This window comes from Colletotrichum godetiae (genome assembly GCF_030913485.1).
Source record: "Colletotrichum godetiae strain CBS 193.32 chromosome Unknown BDP55scaffold_6, whole genome shotgun sequence".
Lineage (NCBI taxonomy): Eukaryota > Fungi > Ascomycota > Sordariomycetes > Glomerellales > Glomerellaceae > Colletotrichum > Colletotrichum godetiae.
In genome coordinates, this window is record NW_026851254.1 from 1555650 (window position 1) to 1575306 (window position 19657).

Here is a 19657-nt window from a genome sequence, read left to right on the forward strand (position 1 = left end):
GGGTCCATCTGCAACTCATCTCTCGATCAGAGATTCAGCGTATCCGCAACCAATAGTTCAACATAGAATATCAAACACTCTGCATGTAAGCGTACGTCAGAGAAAGGGAGAAAGAAAGTGCTCAGACGCTGTGGAGCCTGATGATTGTGGCGAAAGCTTATACATGGTACCCAGACAACCCCAAACAAGAATAGTATTGTCCATAGAGGTTGTTGCACAACTTTGCGACCAAACGGTCTTGAGGGCCTCCAGAATTTCGCGAGTCCGCGGACTGCATCTCTGCTCTACACCACTAACTACGATGCGTTTGCTGCCGAGTTGTTATGGACGCTTGGAGCCCAATGTCGCCACAACGACTCCGAAAGGCATTTCTCCATGGACGAGCGAGATGGAGAATGCTGTGCAACTCCACCGTCTGACATGCTTCAAGCGTCCTTGGCACCCTACCATGCGCACCCAGCATGACACCACTGACACAACGCGGGCGTCGCGTCCATGGAACCACTGCAAAAGGGGCAAGGCAATCTCAACCTCATGAGGCGTCCCGTGCCGTGCCGCCGGGCTGGCTGATCCGTTTGAGGCTTCTCATTGAACGTCGCCATCTGGTTCCGCCACCTCTGTCGTGTGTATCTGCAGGTTCCGCTGTATTCGGCTAGAGATGCATATCCGTGCCTGCCCGCCAATCAGCCTCATTTCAACTTGGTGATATGATGCTTGGCGGAAGAGAGGGCTGTCGCGTCCAGAGCTGACATGGGTATGTTCTCTCGATGCTCTGAATTCGCTCATGGACAAAATATGTGTCAAGCTCTCCAGATTTAACCGATCCTACCCGGGATTGCCAAGTCGGAGGCAAATTTATCGGCGCCGACTCATAGTTGGGAGTCTGGAGACCAGATGAACATGTGATCTTCGACTCCGCAGTCTGCGCGTGCCCCATCCCAGCCTTACCGGCACTTCGCTCGCATCGCACGGGGGCTTTTCACTGCCCCGTCTGCCCAGCTAGCCGATTGCCTCCGAGCATATTCCTTGTCGCGGGCCTTTAAGCGGGGTGGATCGCTGGAGATTTGACAACTCACCGAGACCCCGCGCAGAAGCGGGAGGTTCCCCGGAGAGAGTTGAAGCTTAAATCGTTGAGAGTTCTTGCTCTGACTTACGGATCTTGTCTTTTTGTGTTCGGGATACGGCTTCGCCCGCTGTTGTTGTTTCGGATGTTTCTTTTGTGATTTTCTCGTCCAGGTTAAGGCGCTTATGGCTAAATCGTATGTTTTCTTCTCGGGAATCGGTTCGCTAAGACTCGGTGAACGTTCGTGGCTCGGTTTGAGCTATTAGGGAGGGTTCTGGGGTCGATTGTCGTTGCTCTAGCTGTTCGAGCCGTTCGAGAGATGCATTCTTGAGGATGGTCGAGGGCGTCGGCGTATGGGTGGATCAGGTAGTCAGCTCATCATCATCGAAAATTTGACAGCTTGTATATAGGCTTTCAGCAAACAAAAAAACGCTTACCTCCCTGATAACCTGACTGTAGCTTAAAAAGTTCGTCATGTTGAACTTGATTTTCGTTCTATATGAGGAAGAGAAAGAGGGTAAGTGATGGTCTTAGCCGTTAGGGCTGAAGAAATCTCACAACTGAGCCATCAAGGTTCGCTTTTATGACCGCCGCCATCTCGGCAGATCTGGGTATCGCTTATCATCAAGCACTTGAGCCCGGATATCTGGTAAGAATATCAGTCGCTATTAAGGCGCTCTATCAGACTATGGATGGAATCTTAGTATTCTAGTTCTTACATTTTCACAATCATCTGTGGAGCTGAACCACAAAAGTTGTACCGCAAAGCCTACTGCCAACCCAACGCGGTACGTGGGATCTACCTGCATGAACTTTCTCTTTCCGGTAATGTGCGAAGCGTTGGGGGAATGATTTCACTGCGATTTGAACCCCTCCGGAGGGGCGTAACGTTAAGGACCAAAACCCATGGAGAAATCAGCTATTTGACCTTGACGAGAAAGAACAGATCAATATCGCACAAATCAATCAGCTCACCAAATCAACAGTTCTGTAGACCTTACCGTCAAGCCGCCTCGTCGTTTCGACACCAACCCAGATAAACCCCGAAACCCCCGTTGCCAGCAGATCACGGCACCAACTACCTAGGTACCTAAGGTAGGGTAAGTCGCGTCGCGCCGGCCCCCCAGATAGCCCGCCAACAAATCGCCGCCAAATCGCCGCCAAACCACACTCAGCCAAGTCCGCAGAGCTCACGGGTGTCCATCCACATCCCCAATCACAAGCTGCGAATTCTGCATCCGTTTCTGCCGTATAGCTTCGTAACTCATCCTTCCTCCCATATCCTTCCTATCGCAACCACATCTTCCCATGTGCCAAGCCACATTCCTCCAACGCACCAATCAGTCGAAATCAGTCAGCTGACACTTCGAAACGCCCTACTTTACATTGACAGGTAGGTAGATACATCTGCATGTATGTACTGCGTACACACCAGCAAACCAACGCCTCGCACCCCTCACCTCCTCCTCCTCCTCCTCCTTCATCCCGAACTTGCAAACTAACTTGCCAACCCTACCACACCCGTCCAGCACATGCCCGCATGAACCCCGATTTCGACGCCGAGTGGGGGGCAACCAGAGGTGCCAGCGAAGTGGAGGGGAAGGAGGAGCTCGTGGAGCATCATTCTCCAGCTCTTCTGAGCTTGCTGTCATCCCGATCGCCTCTCCATCTTTACACTATTGGCCCCCCTTGGAGAAACCTAACCTTTCCCCTCACAGACATTTGAAGTTTAGAGAGACCCAAAGGTCTCCGCAAATAGCGTCAAATAGCTCAAGCATGCATGTCCCGCTTCAGGCAGGCATTCGGCGGGCCGCCTGCAACCTCCAGGCTCCAAGTCAAGGATCCCACCTGAACAATGAGATGCCATTTAATCACTCAAAGGATACAAAGCCTATCCAACAATCACATAATCACAACAATAGGCCGCATGATTCGATGGCCAGCAGGGGGTCAAACATTTTCCCGGGAATCAAAACACTCGTAGTTCGTATTGCCATCTCAAAACAAAACTATCATACCACGAGACGAGAGAGAAAAAATGAAAGAAGAATTCTCCATCTCGAGTTCCCAGCCCCAAAGACCAATAGACAGACAATTGATCTTCCGCTCATGGCCGTTCTCCACAGGCTAGAGGATCCCCTGTTTCGGCAGTCGTTGTTGGCAAATGGAACTGGTTCCAGCAGTCAAAGATCCACCCCAAGTCAACATCTTACAACCCTTCCACGCGATACCAGAAACGTGTTGTCGAATGGAGGGCACACAGCTCGAGTTGGCTATTGACGAGCGAGCCGCTTCCGGGCTGTAAAATCTGATGGAAGCAGAAAAGCCATGCTGAATTTAGTGCTATGAAGATCAAACGTCAGCGCCTGAGGGTCCTGAGATTTGTTGTCGAAGAGATGTGGCTTACGGAGCAAGAGCCGCAAGAGCAGGCAGTGCAGGAGCCAGCACAGCTGGAGCCGCAGGAGGAGCAGGAGCTGTTCACATTAAGTTAGCTTCAATGTCGTAGATGTCAAAGCATAGTTCATCCGGTGGGATATATCGAAACTCAAAGAGAATCCGAATCATCGAGAGAGACTCGTGTGTAGTGGTATATCTCCCGTGTGTAGAAGACAGAGCAGGTGGCTGTCACTCACCAGGGGGCCATTTTGATAGTTTGGTGGTTGAAGCGAAAAGGCTCGAGTATTTGTTTGGTTGTTGAAATCTGGAGTTTGAAGCTGATGAGTCGGATGAAGAAAAAACCTCACTTCAACCAGAGCTGGTCTGGGTTTATATAGCCATTTCGAAGGCTTGTCCCCCACGTATCAGTCAGCTAGACATCAGGCGGCTATCTGACGAGGAAGCGCGATTTCATTCGCGATTACGTAGAAGGCACGGGAGTCCTCGGAGAAGGGCCATATCTATCCCTGTATGATCGGATAAGTATTCCGTAGTGTAAACCGCGAATACCGCGCGAGCTATGTTGGCGGCAGAGAGCTGGCATGGCGGTTATGTGATACCGCATCAGGCTGGCACTCCCATGGTTGATCCATAGTAGCTTCCTGCGGCCTGGAGCTGGCACCGTTGAGGAGCGGGGTCTGGCACCGAATCTACGGGTGCAGAGCTCTGCAAGCTTTGAGACCTGTGGTCGGCTGGTAACATGGAGCAGAGTGCCACGTTCGGGCTGGGGAATCCACCCGACGACGGGGAGCGCCGGGCTCTTGTGATTGGACCAAGTGTTGCAGACTGGGCATCCACGCGCGAGGGTTTGATATGGCGAACAGGGCGGCAGAATGGAGCCTGCATGGCTGCCGTGGTCGTGTGAATATGGTGTTGTAGGCGGGTTTGGAGGGATCGTCAATGGTGAGTGGATGAGAAGTGCCCGATGAGGGTAGCCCCGCCCATCTTCGGTCAAACGTTCGGGCTAGGAACGGCCTGGGAGGGTGGGCAGAGCCGGTCTGGATTGTGGATTATCGGATGGGTGAAGAAAGGCTGCTTTTGGAGCGAACAGCAATGAGAGTCGACGCCTTTGGGGCACGGCACCAGACTGAGGAAAGCCGACGGCGGCATTGCTCGTCGTGGTTGGGTGCGTATTGGTGTGAATCCGTCTGTGTATGCATGACAATGTATGTAGGACGACAGAGAAGGAAATCTGCTTGTGATGCGCTTGGCGGCGGCACCCGCGCGAAACAGAGTTTGTACCATCCCGCACCAAAGGCTTCAGGTGATGCGACGCAGCCATCCCGTATTGGCCAGAGTTGGGACTAGCTGTCTGCCCAAGTGGGATCCGTCTGCTTACTAGGCAGTCTCGACTGAAAGAAGGGAAACAACAGACAGTAAAAGACGAGAATATGGACAGACGACAGACTTGTCCTATGCCAGATGACCTCGCCATCCATCGTCATGGTAAAGTGAAAAGCCTCAGGAAAGGGAGGTCAAGGACGACAACTCAGTGATGAAGTCTCACCAGTGAGACTATAGGCTCTTGCCTAAACTTCAGCTCTACCTCGGCTCCGCCGCTTGGAGGAGCTTCAAAAGAACCTTGCCAGGGGAAGACAATCCCAGTAAAATCCCTATCGGACGTTCCGTCCAGAGAGGAGAGCGATAATACCTCTTAGCTAAAAGGCGTGGGTTGTCCAATCATTGAGATTGGCCGGCGGCGATGCTGAGCAACTCGTGATGGAGCAGGTTACCCAATCGGCCAATTACTCCGAGCTCGAGGTGAAGGGAGCCCGGAGACCGGTGAGAGGGGTGATGAAGCGAGACATGCGATAGAAATGAACAAGGAGGAAGAGAGAAAATGAGAGGTTGTGGCTTCTTACCGTGGGGGTTTCGCTGAGGAGTATTGCCCTGCCTGAGGGCGAGCCGGGACCCGAGAGGTAATCATCAGATGGCAGGAGAGACGAGAAGCAGAGCCTGACTGATCGATACAGTGTGCAGGTTCTCTGTCTTTCATTCTCCTGGTCTCCTCAACTCAGATTATCGTCGCATACCTTGGTCGATTTGCTTCGGCTCTGAAGTGGCCAACTCGACGGCGTTGCGGACATTCAAATGAAGAGATGACAGAAAAGGTCCTCGACAAAGGGAGATAGGATGAGCGGCCCCTTTTATGCCTTCAACCAGCTCTCTACCTCAGGGGCCTCAGAATGGCGGTGGAAGGGAGAGACGACGACATTCGCCTGCTGGGAATGATAGTGCGAACTGGCTGGAGAAAATTGGCTCATCAAACCACCCGGTCCCTCAGCATCCGTTGCGAGTCGTCGATATGCTGAGTCCTGCCGCCTGACCTGTCCATAGTCCGTGGATGCGCTGGCTATCTTGCTCATTTCAAGCACATTGTGGGTGATGGTTGGCGGGATGGCGATGGCGGAGACTGATTTTTGAGACGCTGGACCATCAAGGTTGGCCATCCGGGTCCCTGAGACAGTCCCAAAATGGCCTTATCAATGCAGGCTATCAAGGTTCTCAACACCGAGTTGCACCCAGCAGCATCTCTGCAATTGATACGGAGTCGAATGATTCGACCAAACAACGGTGTATCGAATGAGAGTCCCTTGGTGCTGGTACTCTGTGTCGAAGGTCGAATATCTGTCTCTGTAGCAAGCCTGGGCTGTGACTATGTCGATATGACCAAGCCGTTGCATTTTGCCTTTTGCACTCCAACCTTTCTCGAGAAACCCGATTACCGATACCCGGAATTTAAACCGACTTGATTAGCTAGTTGCTGACAACAACTTGAAACGATAATTGTGAAAAGCAAGTAGTTTTCGACTCTCGAATACAGAAGCCGATGTTCTGATGGGTCGAAGCGACCAGGTTTACTGTTCATTTGGGCCAGAACCAACGCCAGATATCAATTTCGGCAACCTCTGCAAAATCGAGCGAGGACCGAGTATAATCAAACGAAAGGCTGTCTTCGAAGCCATATTTCCAAACGCAGAAGTTATTACGGACACGATTAGTCTAATAATATGGCATCGCATAGGGCAATTCTCCACGTTTGTTCCGCTGGTGGCCGTACTAGACTTGTGTCCTCAAAGCTGAATTGAACGTGGTCAGTCAAAGTTCGTGTAAAGATGACTTATTTCCTCGCAAGGGTGTTGTCGATCTGGCTTTGAGCTCTCGATCCTTGCAAAGTATGGACCACTGCCCAGGCATTGCCAAAAGGCAAAGCAGTGAATTCTTGCTAGGCTGAGTATGACTGATTACCGAACAGAGTGCTTGTCAAGCTCGAATTTGCTCTTTCGACGGCAGAATTCGACGGCAGATCTTTCGCCATACCAAGCGATCGATCAGAATCCAAGCCTCGTCAATTACCTGTCGTTGCGCAGTTCTTCGGCCATCGCGCCAAGGTCCCCATAATTGCGCCATCTGGGGCAAGCGCCTCTCCGAGATCGTGACCCTTAGATCCGATCCGACCCTGTTCCCACGAGCGACCCCTCCTCCCCATCGAGAAGCGCGGTGAGCCCCGGTCCCGCCGGCTCAAACCCGTGAGCGGGCCGTCCCGCTGACCTTCTATCTCTCCTTTGCAGAGATCCGGTCATGGATGAGGGCTGCTGTCTTGGCGAATCGTGTGTCGGTGGCTCGCCACCCGCCTATGGTCCTGGTTTGATGGGGTGTGACCGAAGGCGTCCGTGGGACCCTGACAATCCGTCATGGTTTCTGGACCCTGTGAAAAGACCAATCCAAGGTCAACATGGAGTCTAGTCTTGGAGGTTCCTATCCCGATGCGGCGGCGCGCCCCGACAGTTGACGACCCGGTGTTGAGAATGGCGAGCTGTTTGAGTCAGGCCGAGTCTGGTGGAAGCTGCACAGGCGGTAGCAGGCTAGGAATACGTATGGGAAAACACGGCACGTCCGTCGATGACGATACGCGTAGGCATCGATTTCTACAGTAACCATGTCAGCTCCAACGTACACTGAGTGTACACAATCAGCATACTTCACTTATCTTGCGCTACAGAATCCTGCCCATCCTCTCGTCAACCTACGCTTCGCCTCGGCGACTCGTCGAAATTATAAGTTACCCGTACCCGGAGCTGCAAAACGATTTGGTCCGTGGGACATGGAGAACAACTTGCAGCCTGAAATAGAGTTCATCGTCACGAAGGCGATTCTGTCATCAAACTTGCTCTAATGAATGCGAATTGGCAGCGAAATGGCAGTAGAAAGTCAGGGGGGAAGAAGTCAAACTCAGAGAGCAGAAGCGTTGTCGATTTCAACATTTCAAGAACACCAATGCCTCCAACTGCCCTGGCCCTTCTTCGTCAGGAAGAAGAAAAGTCTTAATGCAACCCCTATGGATGTGACCTGCCACGCTGGGAAAGTAGTCGGATACTCGCAAGGTACCTTACCTTAACTGGGCAGGGCAGGCACTCTCACTGCATCACTCATGCCTCTGCAGCCATGCACCTTCCTATCGTGAGCTTGGCTGGCATCCGTCAGGTACCTAAGGTCAGGTACCTACATCGAAGCAGGAAAGAACGGAGCAGCAGCCGCCCCCCTGTCCTACACTTGATCCTGAGGCGCCTTATTTCCTCCCACCAGGAGATCATGGATCATGTCTGATTTGAAAATACGATGGCAATCGGAAGACGACAAAGGCAAATGCCCAAGGAACCAAACTTCCTACGGCCACGGAGGACCTGGTCAAGCCTGGGAGAGGCATCAGTGGTTAGCTTATCTAGTGGGCCATACTTGACGGAGTACTAGAACGAAAACGAGAACTATGTATTGACCCCATGGATAGATCGTGAGAAGGGTCCCAACTGCCGCGGACTGCCTGCCTGAATTATGTCGTAACCAGTCGCTACACACAAGGCCTCCTGTGGCACAGATGTTGGCAACATACGGTTACAGCTTTCAGGAGTCGGGAAAGCAAGGCATTGTATAAAGAGTTGAAACTGAAATCGATTTGCAAATCTCGTTCATTGTTGGTGCGACGAGGAACTATGGTCCCACTCGCCAATGAACTCCGAACCTATGTGTGTATGATGCCGCATAATGAGATACGATTCGTAGCTAATCCATCCCGGAAACAAATTACAAACAATACCCTACTTTGACAGACACAACCTGGATATCCACGACGTTCATATCATGATTTGCGCTAGTGTCCTCGGCCACTTGACCAAGATATGCCATCCCTGTAACCCTTACGCCAGAAAATCCACAATTGACCATTCATAGTGCCACCTTCTAGGTCTACTTCGTAGCGCTTGGGCTTCGTTCAAGTCTGACCTCACTCCCCGGAGGAGTGCGGCTTCGAGTACGGGGCTCCTATGCCCCGCCAGCTCGGGCCGCGAGAGGCTGCTTGTTTCGTCTTCCCAGCAGCGTGGCACCGTCAAGGCTAAGCTCAAAGGCGCCCTTCTGCCTGTTCCGGTCTCTAACCTGTTGGCGAGCTGCAGCTGTAACGGTTGCCGAATGTTGTCCGTAGCCTTTCTCATTCGCCGCAGGTGCTTGCCGCTCACGCTCGCGTCCGCGATGTTCTTGCTGATCTTTAATCTGGGCATTGCGCATGCTTTGCTCGAGTGCTTGTGTGGCCTGTGATGGCTTGTGGACGTATTCGGCTTCCTTGTTCTCGGCCATTTCCGCATCTTCGTCCTCTGATTCCTCATTGAGGTTGTTGAGGAAGCGTGCGGGAACACCACCCTTGCTGCCAATTTGCTTGCGGCGCTTGGCCTCTTCCTCTTGCCTGTGAACGGCATATCCAACATCGAACACCTCACGCAAGTTGACTGCGCCGGGGGAACGGAAGTCGTAGCGACGGTCACCGTCGTTGATTCTGTTGGCATCGAATGCACGAAGCATGTCGGGTTGCGTCTTCTTCTCGTCGCGAGGCGTTGGGCCAGAGCCCTTGATCCAGGGGTGGGCGAGGAATTCAGTGATGGTATATCTCTTCTCGGGGTCCACAGTGAGGAGATGAGAGATAAGGTCTTGGGCAGACTTCGAAATATCATCCCACCAGGGAGACAAGAAAGTGTACTGTCCCTTGGCGACCTTCTCTGTCAAGACCTCGATGCTCTCGTCGTAGAAAGGAGGGAAACCGCAAAGTAGCGTGTAGAGGACGCAACCCAATGCCCACATGTCGACTGACTTCGAATAGCGTTCATCCTTAACAATTTCGGGGGCTGTATATCCCACAGTGCCGCAAGGCGTCATGGTTTGGTTATCCCACACAATCTTGGACAGACCAAAATCGGCGATCTTGATCTGGCCGATGCCACCCGCGCCGACTCCGGGGATGAAATCGCCCTCATCAACCTTGTCTTCGTCACCAGGCTGCTTGGGCTTGGGATTCTTGGACGGAATGACGGGAATTGGGCTGAAAAGAATGTTTTCCGGCTTGATATCACTGGAACGCGAAACATTAGCAAGCCATACGAACGGATGACGTCACATGCACACGCATGAGTGATGCTTCCACCACCCTGAATTTCAACCTCGCCAGCGAGAACAAATTGTGGTGTACTTACCGATGAACAACACCTCTCTCCTCGTGCAAGTACTCCAAAGCCTGCGCGACCTGCACGATGACGTGCCTCGATAGCTCCTCGCTGAAGTACGTGAGGCGAACAATCTGGTGGAAGAGCTCGCCACCGGGCGCCAATTCCAAAATGATGTAGTAATACTGCCGGGATTCGGAAAAGTCGACAAGCTTGATAATGTTCGGGTGGTCAAGCTGTCGCATAATCTGAACCTCTTTCAAGATGTTTGCTCTCTACGTTGGGGTCAGCAACGCTGCCCATTAAGTAAATGGAGAGCCATCCTCGGAATAATAATGACTGTAGAGCAACATGAAAGTGTCGAAAAGTGAGGATGACCCGTATAGTAGACAAATGAAATATAGAAAGTTTCCGCACCTCTGCAGCCTTAGGGACCTTCTTGAAGTCCGGGTGTAAATGCTTGTTTCCCTAATCACGACCTTCGGTTGGTATGGGGATGCTCGAAAAGGCTCAAATCAAACACAATAACGCAACGAACAAGAAACAGCGAGAAAATCATGGCCGCGGTCGTAACCACCCAAGCGTAAACTCACCTGCATGCTGTTCATTTCATACTTGCGGACGACCTTGATGGCACACTCGCCGGGGTGCTCGCCAGAAGTATCGCGAGCGCGGTAGACGTTGCTGAAAGCACCATCACCCATCTTTTCGACCAGTTCCCATCTCTCCAGGCCGGGGTATCTCGGAAATTTGCTCTTGCTCTCGTTCTCCTCGGCTACAAGCTTGGCCAGGTGTGTATTGTCGATGTTCTTGCCTGCCTTGGACGTCTTGTACTGGTTCGGCTCGGCAGCGTGGGCGGCGGCGTGGTTTGCCTGAGCGGCACGGTTCTGGCCATCTCCAGCTACTGAGTACGCCTCGGGGATAGCTTGAGCAGGTGGTGCAGCGGCAAAGGCAGGCTCTGATACGCCTACGTGCGCCTTAGGCGGCGGGGACTGCTTGGCTGCCGGCTCATCGTTGTTTGCTCGAGCTTGCTTTCCTGTACGCAAACAACGTCAGCATTTTGCTATTCATCTTGAGGCCACGAAGTCGTCATGAAAGATCGGGGTACGATACGGGGAGCCGATACGAGGAAATGACACGGAAGCGGGAGGGTGCGAAAAAGCCCTGTCCGTGGACGAGGCAGGGAAAAAGAGGGGATATCTTACCGTGTCGGATGAAGTTCTTAAGCTGCTGTATCGTCGACATGGTGCTAGATTGTGCCGCTACGAAGGGCGACGAAGTGTGAGGTTATTCGCAAAGTTAGGTTTACGCGGCGCACGTCGCAGTAGTCGGCGGCTGAATCGGTCAACCTGCCCCGTTGTTGAGAGGGAAACTCGATGTTTGAGTGTGATTGGTAATGCGGAGACGGCGAAGCACGAGTCGTGGGAATATGCTCGGTGGGCGATGTGGTACCTTGAACGTTGGGCAAAGTCGTATTGGAGTGATGTATCACGAGAAAAGAGAATTGAGGAAATGTCGAGGACAAGAGAAGCGGATGCAAGGTTGCTTCTTTGTGAATGGGGGAGGGGGAATCAGCGGCTGAAGGGGAGAAATTGTTGCGAGGAAGAGGAATTTGTGGACTACGGCGAGCGGTGGTGATGTTGGCGGAGGGGCAACGTGGACTCGGATGACGGAAGTTGAAGGAACAGGCAGCTGGAGATCGGGCGGGAAGATGGGCAACAGCAGCAGCACGTTTGTCTTGGTTAGAGGAGGCCGGGGGACCAAGCAAAAGGGAAGGAAAAAAGGGCAGACGGCGCTAGGAACCGCACCAAAGCAAGGTAGGAAGAGGAAAATGGGTATGGGTTTGGAGCCGGGGAGGGGTGTTGGTTGGGTTCAGGTTGACAGGGCCTGGCGAAGAAGAATGGTAGACGATGACGGCGTGTTCTGCCCGTACTCGCGGTGCTGTGTGAACGAGCAGGGCAAGCAAGCAGAGGTACTTTGTTGCTAGTACCGTGCGACAACTTGGGAGAAGTCGACGACCGTGGAATTCTGGGGGGGGGGGGGGCGAGTACCTAGACTGCCCGAGGTGAAGAGGGGGGAGTGTGCGTTGCTTCGTCCTGGTCCTCGGAAGTGGCACACAGAGACGGGCTGACTACCGTACTGGACTGGGCTGGCCCGATTGACTGGATTTGAGCGATAATGATGACAGAGGTGGTGGACAAGCGTCAGATGAGGTAGCTATTCGCCCAGTGAGGTGTGTGAGAGGCCGAGAGGAAGGGCGTGTGAAAGGCCGCGGATTGGACAGTGTGCAAGAGACAGGCTGCGGTCGGGGCTGTAGATGCGCAAGGTGATGATGATGTAAAAGGTCGATGGGTCTTACTTTTTATTTTGGAGCCTTTAGTGAGCCAGCCGGGAGTGAATCAGTTGGTGTATTAGCGGAGGTGCAGCAAGAAGAGGCAGCGAGATTATGGTGAGGGGTTGCGAGAGAGGAGAGGAAGATAGAGAGGAAAAGACCAGATGTGGAAGAATAACTTGAGAGGATGCAATTGCATGGTGATTATGGCCGCAAAAAGCAAGCGACGGAGCATCAGTCATCCACGGCACTCGTGGAGGGGCTTTTTTTTCTTGCTTCCCCCTCATCATGTGTCTCCCAGTTGTCTTCCTTTAGCTGTAGCCACCCGATGGGCTGGATGTTGGTGATTGTGCGTAAATGGTTGGGAAAGAGCTGTGAGAGCAAGGCGAGGCAAGGCAAGAAGCAGTCTATTGCCTCTTTCACAGTTGTCCTTTTCCCAACCCTCGCGATTGTCTTGTATGGTGTTTCGCTCGTCAGAAAAAGAAGCAGGAGCTGAGGTGGGGTATTCTGGCTCAGTAGGTGGTTGGCCAGTATGATCGATAGGTACCTTAGTCTAGGGCACCTGAGATATGAGGAACCAGTAGGTGTACTTTGAGGTAATCGTGCATTGGCCTGGGGAAGGTGCCTCAATGTGTCCTGGACTCCTTCCATATCTATCCAGTCAACGAAGGCCAAGCAGGCAGAGTAAGGTATCTTCTGCGGTGGAAGGAACTACTTTGGCTTCCCTCCCTTTCCGGCCAGCATCATCAAAGGCACTTTCCTCAACTCGCTGTAGCCTGTCCGTACCTGCCGGCGTCGACTTCGAAGATGTACACAGGTACCTTGGCATTTCTAATCATTCCAAAGCTGTTCCATCCTCCAGGTTCCTTGCTTCCCAAGATATCTTTCTTATCTAAACTTCTCAATTCTCATGATGTTCGCAGTTAAATCAATCGAGTCGTTTCAAAACGTCCCTCTCTTCACAGGTCGGCCATCCCAACCCTGGACCAATTCGGCAAACCTACCTTCACCAGATCCAAGAATGGGCCTCGAAGGGGACAGGGGAGCGGCTAGCGCCAAGCAAGGGACACCAAGAAGCCTCTCGTCGATTATCCGCGGGATTCCCCATACGCAGGATGGTCCAGTCTGTTAGGTGCGCTGAACCATGTTCTCAATGACAGCGAGGTTCAGGTTCGGGTTGAGGTTCCGGCAAGTGATGACACAGCACTGAAGACGAGAATCGGCACACAGTCACAGGCACGCACACACACACAGTTCGACGAAACTGCTCCTACTGTGTCTCGCCCACGAATGACGCTACGTCGGCGCCAAGGAACCAGAGTTCAGGGGAGCTGGATACGCTAGAGTCGGCCACTTGCGTTGTAAAGTTGGGATGATGCATGACATGGCACTGTGTATTTTCTGACAGAATTGACAGTCACCCCAAGACACACAACAATAGCGGCAACAGGGGAGAACGACAGCCAGCAGCGCCCACGAGCCGGAGCAGCTTCGAGACGGGTATCATCGTTCGGGAACTGTTATTATGACATCCATCTACAAACATCCGACAGATCACTCCTCACTCCCCCATCTCCATCTTGGTCAATCATACCTACACCATGGGCCCCCGCCGAACCAGGACTGGGGTCAGAGGAGGGCGCGAGTCCAAGATGCAAAACTCGCATTTTCCCGTCTGCCCTCCCGCCGCCATATTTCCCCAATTCCATGATTTGGGCACCCGGTTGCAGCCAGACACGCACGACACGCCAGACTTTCCAGACCCAGACGCACAAGAACCAGGTGCGAGGACCCAGGAGCAGGGCCTGGCTGGCGTGCCCAACCTTGAACCCATGGCTGTGATCCGACTCATCCCATGGTGCCCATCCAGGATCGGAGCCTGTTCCACTCGCTTGGATGGCGTGGGGCCCCCGTTATGACGTCTGCCTCATCGTCATACCCGCTTCTGGCAGGGATGACATCTTTGGGACTAGACGCCCTGATGCATCATTGGGGGGTAAATATGGATTCGGTAATGTTGCCTGAGGCCATTAGCCAGATTGAGGCATGGCCAGTCAGGGCCCATGATTCAATCCTCTCCGGGGGCATTCCCTCCAGCATTCAATACGGAGTACTCGCCCAGTCTGCATCTCACCTGCAACACCAAATGCTCCATAACAGATTATCGTCATCAAAAATGTCCTGTACAGGTTCCCGGGGTTGGCCACTGCCTCTCTCGCTCTTTCTCTTCCCCCATAATATAGCTGAATTTGCTAATACGCCGCCGGCCTGTCTCAGACTTTCAGTGTCTTCTCCTTCGAAGCTAAGTTCGATTCTTGTCTCCGCCTCGCGTCTTCCCGCATCACTGGACCACCGGCGCATCGCACCGCTTGAATTACCAGTTCTGTTTACCGGTAAAACCAATCATATATCGCGCTCGATCCACACACTGAGTCACCCCGCGACTTACCATATGCCTCCGAGATGATGATGGGCGACGATGCGCAAGCCACACACGCCACTGTCATTTCACTGACGACGCTTTTCCTGACGCAGTCATGCAGTCACGCAGTGTGTTTCTGCTATCATCTCGGTAGGTATGGCAGTCCATCCCTACTGACAAGCGGGCAATTGGCTAGTTAGATACACCAGCCGGTCTAGGTACCGCCCGTCATCCACGCGATGCGGGAGTCTCAGTCACGACCTCGGTGTGTGCCGCCCCATGTTGACGAGACTAATCAAGATATCTACCTGCCCCATATACTCCGTACAAGGAGTGATCTCACAACGTGGCTCGCCGTCTATGTATCAGGATGACCTCCATGCTCTCCGGAGTTCAGACTGCGGCTCAAATTGCTCACCTTAAGGGCATGGCATCCATTGGTCGGCCACCTGCAGGGCGAATGCGTGGATGGCATCATCAAACCCAGCTTTCAGCCCCTGTTGACTGGACAGTCCTTTTCGGCCGCCTCGCAGATATTCTACATGAATTCACCAATACCTACTAAACTCGGCGCTCTAGCCAAAGGTATCCCCGTCGCGCTTGTAGCATCGCAAACCCGCAAACGGCGAGAACAAAATGGCCTGAAGCCAGAGCGCCAAATGGACTGGTCCAGACCACTTCTCTGCACGAGCCATCTTCTGTCGTCATTCACACGGTATGGTACCTTGACTCTCCACGTTTGGCGCGGCTGTGGCCGAATTGGATTCCTTCAACCCATTCAGCAACACTAGCCACATCTCATCATATCCCGGTCGGATTGCTGCAGTGCTCCAGCCACATTTCACATCGGAGGAGTATCTGTCAGTCTACACTAAGTCACATCTCACAACGCGCAAGCCAGCATCAAGCTCAGTGGCCAGCAGGTCGGTACTCGATAACAAGAATTCTAGGCGAGTCTTCGTCGTCAGACCTATAACTTCTTTGGTGTGGAAATTTGATCTAAGCCGCCCTGGCTAGTTGACACGTGGAAGAGTGGAAATTTCATGGGATAGCAAAGTTTGTCAATCTTGAAGTCCAACGGGGTTCCCATTACAAACCCGAAGTCGAGCATTCAAAGCTCAAGTCATGATGAAGAATAACATCACGCCTGTTTTTCAGCTCGTTTAATGCGACTCTCAGAGTCAAAGCCAGACAACCCCAATCGGCTACACGGCTTTCCTTGCCCCCTTGAACCGCCGCCGGTGGGCATAGGAACTACATTCATGATCATCAGAGATACAGCTCACTATCGCGGCGCCCTCAACGCCGTCCCAAGATAATCACCATGACGGATGGACAAGACTCCACCTTGGCGCAGCGGCTGCCTACTCATTGCTAAATCTGCAGGCTGGACGTTGCAAACGCGCGTTGAAAGTGCAAAGAGACAATCCAGCTGCTCTCACTCCAAGTTGATGCGAAACACCCCTTTGACGTCATGCCTTTTGCCCCCACGCCCATGGCAGAACAGCGACAGCAGGATGACTGCACAACGCTGAGATCGGGCACGTGGCACGTCACATCATCACTCGGTCGCCATTGGCCACTGGCGTCTCGAAATAAACGGCCTTCAACCATCTTCCAAGTCGACCGTTTAGATGGCAACACGACCATAGTGTGGACGTTTAATCACAACGCTGACGAGCCACTCGGGCGCTTGCCTCCTTGAGCCGCGGCAACGTATATCCTGACGTCGCGAAACCATTTCTTAGGGCAGTGTATCCGAACCCATTTACGGCGGGTTGCAGATTTTCTCACCCATGGGACCGTTTGGCCCGGCACCTTTTGGGACAATACTGCAGCAGTGCAGACAAGTGTGTTTCCACAAAATCTGAGGCCGCAATGTCCACTATGAAGTCATTATGGTCAGGGCGGCCTAGGCCATCTTGTTTCTCACCCCGGATAATGCACCTTGCTGGGATCTTTGCATCAGCATTGGGGTTTCCTAACCAACCGGCTTATGGCGCGGGCCTAGACGAGTCACGAAGCATCAAGAGGCTGGCTCGACATCTACATCAAGGTAGATCAAGTTTCATTGCTGCTTCAAGGCCTTGAAGAATCCCAGATTGGCTTACGGGGTAATAGAATCTGGTCGCCATGTCTCTTCACTATTTCGATGCTACGGAGTACAATTTAGTCGTAAACACCCAACCTTTGGGCTCCAACTTACACGGTGAAGCTCCACAGTTTAGGCTCCGGTGGTTGGGCTGAAAATTGCAGACTACCATTTGAATTTCAAGCACCATATCAAGGCACGGTTTCCAGGCCCCTTTTGCAATTGTGATGACTACAAGCTAGGAGTTGTTCGTCAAAGACAAGTAGCTACTCGGTGCCGCTGGCCGACTATGCTGATCAGCAGTCAGATTGTCAGGGGCGTACGGCTTGCTTGCCTGCCTCTCCCATATCGGCATGGTACTTCGCGAGCCGGTAATTAACCCCATTACATCCAGGCATCGCGCCTCTGAGGTAGGAGGCTAAGGTATGGCATGAGTAGCGGTTCACCGGGGACATTTGACAAGAAGGCGTCGGTGTTGTACCTTCGGGCACGCCAAATGTGTGCCGTAAACATTAGGACCCAATACAGAGTTCAACTCTGGCGTCCGGGCATCGATATCAATAAGGTTGAGCAACAAATTATTCTCTCTTGTCATTCTGAATGGTGCTACCTTGTCATTGAGTCTGATCGCAAGATAAGAGAGGGAGCTCAATGATGGCATGGTGAAGTCACAGGGTGTTTCCCACCATTCTGTAGCCTGTGCCGCCGACGCGCAAGCTCTGCTTGAAGCTGGTTGACGCAGGTACATCTGGAGGTGATTACTAAGTCTCCCAACATTGTACTTTCCAAGGCAGGTTGCGTAAGTAGAGCATCTCAGGCCGCAGGCGAGCTGGATGGGGGCCACGAGTGACGAGTCACTTTTGTGCGGTTCAACTGCCCCCAATGTCTCTCTGAACCTGATCATCATCAGGTTGACCAGCGCGGACTTTGGGTCGCGCGTCAAGTCCATCTTTTCCCCCCTTCCGCCGCGAATAGAGTACAAACGCTCTCGGAAAAGAGAAAAGATCTGCTTTGGCGGAGTGGAGTGTTCAGATCGGCTGTGGGAATCGCCATTTTGGGGGACTAGAGGTTGCGGGGGCGGGGACTGGGGCGGGTTTTTGATGTTTGCCAGGCAGCGCCAAATACGCCGGGACGGTATTGGGGTCGTTAAACTGGTGACTTTTGATGAGAGACTTGGTCTGTCTTTGGAGAGTTTAATCGGGGCATTTAATTATTGGCCGCTGTGGTTGACTGGTATCTGATGTTTTTTGCTTGCGTATATCTTACGAGTGAAAGGCAGACGTTGAAGAGACAGCTCTGTTGTGTTTCTTCTTGCAGTATTATGCGTAACTTAGTTTCCTCAACTTGAACGTGTCCTCTTACCTTCCTCAGGTGTGGTAGAGCTCCTTTCCAGTCCCGCTATCACCAGATTCCACAATATTCTCAGTTCCATACGTGGGAAGGCCGTACTCGAGTTCCAGAGATCATTCTTGGGTACCTTGGTGACAAGCTAGTTTACAGAAATGTTACGCATCTACAAGTCTGAAAGTCTTCGACTTATAGCTTAGTCGTATCGAGGCAAAGCTACGCAAGAAGCTCCGACGCTGCTACGAGCACTAGGTGATGTAATACTTCAAGAAGGTAGGGAGAATAAGACGATATGGGGAGTGGATGCTAGTGCCCGGCGGGTTTAAGACCGGACTATAACAGTCCTTGAAAGCTGAGGGCGCTTTCGCTAGAGGCCCCGGGAAAATTCTTCGAGAGACCATTGGAAGACTGAGATCAAATCTTGTCCGACTGCGGTTGATAAGTCTGAGCCTTGGAAGGCAGTGGAACTGAGGAATCATTCAAGTAAGTCGATTTCGGGGTTCAGTTGCCAAAGCCATGGTTTCTTAACAAAGACTTGCAGGTTGGGTCGGATCCTGCTGTGCTCTCAGTGCTAGCTGACGAGTTGTTGAGGCGGAGGTAAAGCTCAAGGTTTGCAAGAACGAGTGAAACTGCACTGTCCATTAAGGATTGCAAGTAGGAAGCACGTCACTTATAGTTGATACCGGCAATTCTATCAAGTTATGAACATATCTTGGAGAATGACCCAAGCCTACGAAACATCCCCCCTTTTAACGAGCTAACTGCTAGATCCAATGGTTATCGTCTATTTCACTTAAACTTCAAGAAGAGTATGATTGATGAGGTGCAGTATGCACGTAACAAACTCAATGTCTTTGGATTAGGTAGTGGCTAGCTCGAGATCTAGTCATTTATTGAACTATCGGCCCCAGCTTATTTCCATATTTCCATATCAAGGTCGACTCTATTTGCACATTCACATAGCCCGGGCTTTACCTTTCTTTCGCCGTCAGACTTCCTGGCGATCAACAGAACATTGCTGATGAGTGTCCCATGAGTCCAACTCACTTGAGCAGCTACTCTGAGATTTATCAAAGCTGCCTCCAAGATGCAGTAGCAGGAAGCTGTTGGCATAGTCAGCATGGTAGACAACCCTGAATGTACTACTGCAGACTGAGTGGCTGCGATTCGGGTGGCATCAGATTCCCACCTCAACTACAACTCCTATCCCGAAAATCTCCAGCTTTACCACGACTCCCGGCCGCGGCGACGACCGGTGATAACTCCAAGTCGGTCTCATGCTTTCTTCGTCGTGGGCTTAGGCCGTCACCATCTGTCACGAAACAGGAATGATATCAGCAAACATCAGGCACGTTACCATGTGCTTAATCATTTGCATCTCGCACTCCTTCAACGCATAGACTGCTCTCTGGTTTTTTTTTTTTTTTTAATCTTAGATGGGTTAGTTCAAGCCACTTTGGCCCACTTCATATGCCCATTG

At 52.2% G+C, this 19657-nt stretch overlaps 2 protein-coding genes across 2 annotated transcripts; both read right to left on the reverse strand.

Moving 5' to 3' along the window:
• Positions 1 to 8462: 8462 nt before the first annotated feature.
• On the reverse strand, positions 8463 to 11439 carry BDP55DRAFT_353927 (kinase-like domain-containing protein). Its single transcript, XM_060567005.1, has 4 exons — positions 11190 to 11439; positions 10578 to 11020; positions 10015 to 10259; positions 8463 to 9893 (listed from the first exon to the last, which is right to left on the reverse strand). Exons 1-4 carry the CDS (start codon positions 11227 to 11229, stop codon positions 8819 to 8821), a joined length of 1803 nt encoding a protein of 600 aa, XP_060434263.1. The 5' UTR covers positions 11230 to 11439; the 3' UTR covers positions 8463 to 8818.
• Positions 11440 to 17068: 5629 nt separating this feature from the next.
• BDP55DRAFT_628224 (uncharacterized protein) lies at positions 17069 to 17779 on the reverse strand (the record flags this gene model as incomplete). The annotated part of the gene is made up of 2 exons (XM_060571873.1): positions 17069 to 17248; positions 17312 to 17779. The coding sequence occupies 2 exons, from the start codon at positions 17777 to 17779 to the stop codon at positions 17069 to 17071; spliced, it is 648 nt and encodes a 215-aa protein (XP_060434264.1).
• Between the last annotated feature and the right edge of the window lie 1878 nt (positions 17780 to 19657).

Coding starts and splice junctions, on each gene's coding strand:
- BDP55DRAFT_353927 (XM_060567005.1), bottom strand. CDS start 11,229: ATGTCGACGATACAGCAGCTTAAGAACTTCATCCGACACG. Junction 11,021..11,189: donor TAAGAACTTCATCCGACACG/GTAAGATATCCC, acceptor GTTTGCGTACAG/GAAAGCAAGCTCGAGCAAAC. Junction 9,894..10,014: donor GAGAGAGGTGTTGTTCATCG/GTAAGTACACCA, acceptor TTCGCGTTCCAG/TGATATCAAGCCGGAAAACA.